General features: G+C 57.4%; 2 protein-coding genes across 2 annotated transcripts in view; one reads left to right on the forward strand and one right to left on the reverse strand.

Annotated features, from left to right (window-relative positions):
- Positions 1-108, reverse strand: part of KLHDC9 (kelch domain containing 9) — a 1,097-nt gene extending 989 nt beyond the window's left edge. The window contains exon 1 of the mRNA XM_077760017.1: positions 40-108. Coding sequence (XP_077616143.1) covers positions 40-108 — 69 coding nt within the window. The remainder of the gene's footprint in view (positions 1-39) is intronic.
- A 3,100-nt stretch (positions 109-3,208) lies between these two features.
- NECTIN4 (nectin cell adhesion molecule 4) overlaps positions 3,209-3,727 on the forward strand; it is a 25,893-nt gene continuing 25,374 nt past the window's right edge. The window contains exons 1-2 of the mRNA XM_077760019.1: positions 3,209-3,382; positions 3,541-3,597. Coding sequence (XP_077616145.1) covers positions 3,209-3,382; positions 3,541-3,597 — 231 coding nt within the window. The remainder of the gene's footprint in view (positions 3,383-3,540; positions 3,598-3,727) is intronic.

Raw genomic sequence — 3,727 nt, forward strand, 5'->3', positions numbered from 1 at the left:
GCCTCCCCGCAGCTCAGTGCAGGAATGGAAGGCCCGCGCCAGGAGCGCGTCCCGGGCCACCAGCCCCCAGGTCCAGCCTGCGCCCCCGGGGCGCCCCGCCAGCGCCATGACCCCGCCCCCCTAGGAAGCGCCGGGGTCCCTGCCGCGCACCGCCGTCGCCCCGCGACCACTGCCGCTCGGGCAGCGCGACCGGCTGCAAACCGAAGGCCGCAAAGCACCGGTTACCGTGGAGACCGGAGACCTGGGTCGCGACGGGAACGGACAGTGTTGTCACCGTGGCGACGGGAGGGGCGCGAGGTCCAGAACAATCCTGAAAGACTGTCAGAGGGCGGCCCGGTCCTCAGAAGGACCCCTGTCTTCAAAGCTGCGAGCTGATTTGAGGTGCAGGCGTGGCTCTGCAGGGGGCGAGGAGGGACACCCTTTTCTAACTGCACCTGTCGTCCCCAGGGATGCGTCAGAGGGGGGAGGCCGGGAACGTGGGAGTCAGGAGACGTGGGTTCTGGTCCCGGCCGCGCCCCTGACTCTCGGGGTGACTGCGGGCCGCCTGAGCTTTCTCACTGATAAACTGCTGTGGGTTTTATGTCTCCGGCGTCTTGCAGACGACTTTCCCTGCTGGAGGCTTGAGCGTCCTTTCTGCTCTGGCCACTAGAGGGCGGTAGAGCCTGCTGCAGGGCACACCGTGCTGCGTGTGTGCGTGTGCGTGTGCGTGTGTGTTTGGTTGGGGGTGAGGGGAAATGCCTGAGACTTGGTGAACTTTCCACTACGCAGCCCTGGGAAGAATAATTCCTTATTTCAGCTCGCCTCCTAGGCTCCTACGACGCAGGGAGACCGAGGTGCTGTGGCATCTGGAGCTCGAGATCAAGGGCAGGGAGTCTCTCCCGATAAGATCCAGGCCAGAAGCTGCCCAGCCTTGGAAGCTGGATGGGGCGTCGTGGGGAGGCGGGGGCGGGGGAAGAGAAGAACAAGAAAACAAACTCCTGCTTCTCCCTGGTCTCTCCCTTTCATTGCAGCCAGGTCCCCCGCCTTCTTCCTCTGTCCCTCCAGGACCCAGTGAAGGAGAAGAGGCCCAGATCCAAGCCGAGGAGTTTGGCCACAGGAGCAAATGCAGACAGATTTCCATGCCCAGCACAGAAGCCGGACGTGTGCCCCCAGCCCTGAGCTGCAGAGGGGGGTGACGGCTGCTACTGCTGCCTGTGGCCTCTACACGTCAGCTCTTGGCAGTCATGCCCCTGAAATGGAGACCTGAGCGGGACCAGGGCCGCGGGCGGGGCGGGCCTGTAACCTTGGGGTCTGACGGAGCACGTCCTCTGAGCACACAGCGTGGCCAGAGTACGTGCGGGAAGGTTACAGGATCTGTTTCCCACTTGTCCTCGGAGCGGAGAACCAATGAGAGCTTCGAAAGTCTCTGTCAGCCCAATTCCAGCTTTCCTTGAGCCTGCCAGACAGTCTTCAGTTTTCCCAGATCACGGTAACAAAATCTCTAGAAAATTCCCAACTTCTAACGTCCCTGACTGAAATCTGAAAGCCAGCCTTCTCTTGAAGACTTCTCTGACTGGCTGGCCTCCCAACAGCTAGGAGTTGGGCAAGGAGCTGCCTGGGGCGGGGGCGGGGTGGTCATGTCACTTCAGCCTTTTTTTTTTTTTTAAATGTTTTATTTATTTCTAGGAGAGAGAGAGAGACAGCGTGAGCAGGGGAGGGTCAGAGAGAGAGGGAGACACAGACTGAAACAGGCTCCAGACTCTGAGCTGGCAGTCAGCACAGAGCCCGACGCGGGGCTCGAACCCACGATCCGCGAGATCATGACCTAAGCGAAAGCCGGACACTTAACCGACTGAGCCACCCAGGCGCCCCACTTCAGCCTTGTTGGCCTATATGCTCGTTTTGCCCAACTCATTTCCTTCCCCCCCCAAGATTTAATTTAATGTTACTTTATTTGAGAGAGAGAGGGCACTCCAGAGCAGGGGAGGAGTAGAGGGAGAGAGAGGGAGAGAATCTTAAGCAGGCTCCATGCCCAGCTCGGAGCCCAACCCGGGGACTGGAACACACAAACCGTGAGATCATGACCTGAGCCAAAATCAAGAGTCGGATGCTTAATCAATTGAGCCCCTCAGATGCCACCAAAGACCTTAATTTTAAGTAATATACACCCAAGGTGGGGTTTGACCTTAACAACCCCAAGATCAAGAGTCACAAGCTCTACTGACTGAGGCCACCAGGCGCCCCTTGGCCAGACTCATTTTCTGTCTCTCCTGGGTAGAGCAGGGAACTCCCCACCCCAGGGCCTTTCCAGCTTCTCTCTCTCAGCTTTGTGTTCCTTCCCTCAGCTCCCACCCTGGCTGAGTCCTCAGCACTTTGCATTTCATGTGGACAAAGAGCCTGAACCTCACATACTTCTTGGTGGGGACCCCCTCCAGGCCCATCTAGTAGCTTGAGGCATTTATCCACCTTTGGTTAGTCTGAATCAAGCCCATAGTTTGAAGGAGGGAGAAGAAAATCTAGGGGAAAGGAAAAGAGAGTGAGAAAAAAAAAAGAAAGAAAAAGAGTGAGAGAGAGGGGGGCGGTTGGGGGGAGGAGGAAGGAAAAGAAAGAAGAAGGAAGGAAGGAAGGAAGGAAGGAAGGAAGGAAGGAAGGAAAAGAAAAGAGAAAAGATAGAAAAAGAAAAACCACAGGGCACCTGAGTGGCCCAGTTGGTTAAGCATTCCACTTCGGCTCAGGTCATGATCTCCCGGTTCGTGGATTCAGGCCCGGCGTCGGGCTCTGTGCTGACAGCTCGGAGCCTGGAGCCTGCTTTGGATTCTGTGTCTCCCACTCTCTCTCTGCCCCACCCCTCCTTGCGCTGTCTCTCTCTCTCTCTCAAAAAAAAAAAAAAAAAAAATTAAAGAAAAGAAAAAGAAAAATCACCAGCCAGTCTGTCTTTGTATGACTTACTTTACACCCCAGAGCAGCATCTAGAGTTGAATATGATGACCTTGTCAGCGATCCAGAGGCTGAAGGGCGTTAAGAGAAAGGGAAGGGTGGGTCTGACAGAGGACGTTGAGAGAACAGGAGATGGGCAGCCAGGGGGCCACACCTTTTCTGACCCGCTTTCACCTGCTCATCGTATCCGGGGACAGCGTCCGTCCGGGGCTGGGGGCAGCTCACCCTGAGGTCTCACGAGCCTGACGCACTCCCCCGAGACGGGTCTCAGTTGGCCATTTCTGGTACAAGGATGCCTGCAGCCTCAGATGTGGGTCCCAGCCCCAGATCTGTACCTGCGCCGCCGTCTTCAGAAAAGTCTCTCTTCTCTTCCCTTGACTTCAGCCGGACCCTGGAGCCATGCCTGGTTCTCAGCGTTGTTCGGGCCACAGCTGCCCACTCGGGACCTGCTCGGTCCCTTCTGCCGGTGTGTCCCTCAGTCCCTTCTGCCAGCCTGTCCCACCCTTCAGGCCTGCTCCGCCTCTTCTACCGTCCTCTGACCTTTCTACACTTTCCCCTCACACCCCTTCTGGCTCACTCTGGTCAATTGACCTCCTGACCCTAATTCTGCCGCTGTGCTCTCAGTTCAGCCAGAATAAGGACACGGATAAGCAGAAAGAGGAATGGCCAGGAAAGGAGACTGTCAGAGGCCAGCTCTCGACTGCAAGTGGCCAGGTCTTGACAGCTCATCCGATTGTGATATGACCTGGAAGGAGTTTGAGAGAAGGTGGAACTCAGAGGAAGGGGGCGGGGGGGGGGGGGGTCGGGGGGG

This window comes from Crocuta crocuta, unplaced genomic scaffold (assembly GCF_008692635.1).
Source record: "Crocuta crocuta isolate KB4526 unplaced genomic scaffold, BGI_CrCroc_1.0 scaffold133, whole genome shotgun sequence".
In the NCBI taxonomy this organism is placed as follows: Eukaryota; Metazoa; Chordata; class Mammalia; order Carnivora; family Hyaenidae; genus Crocuta; species Crocuta crocuta.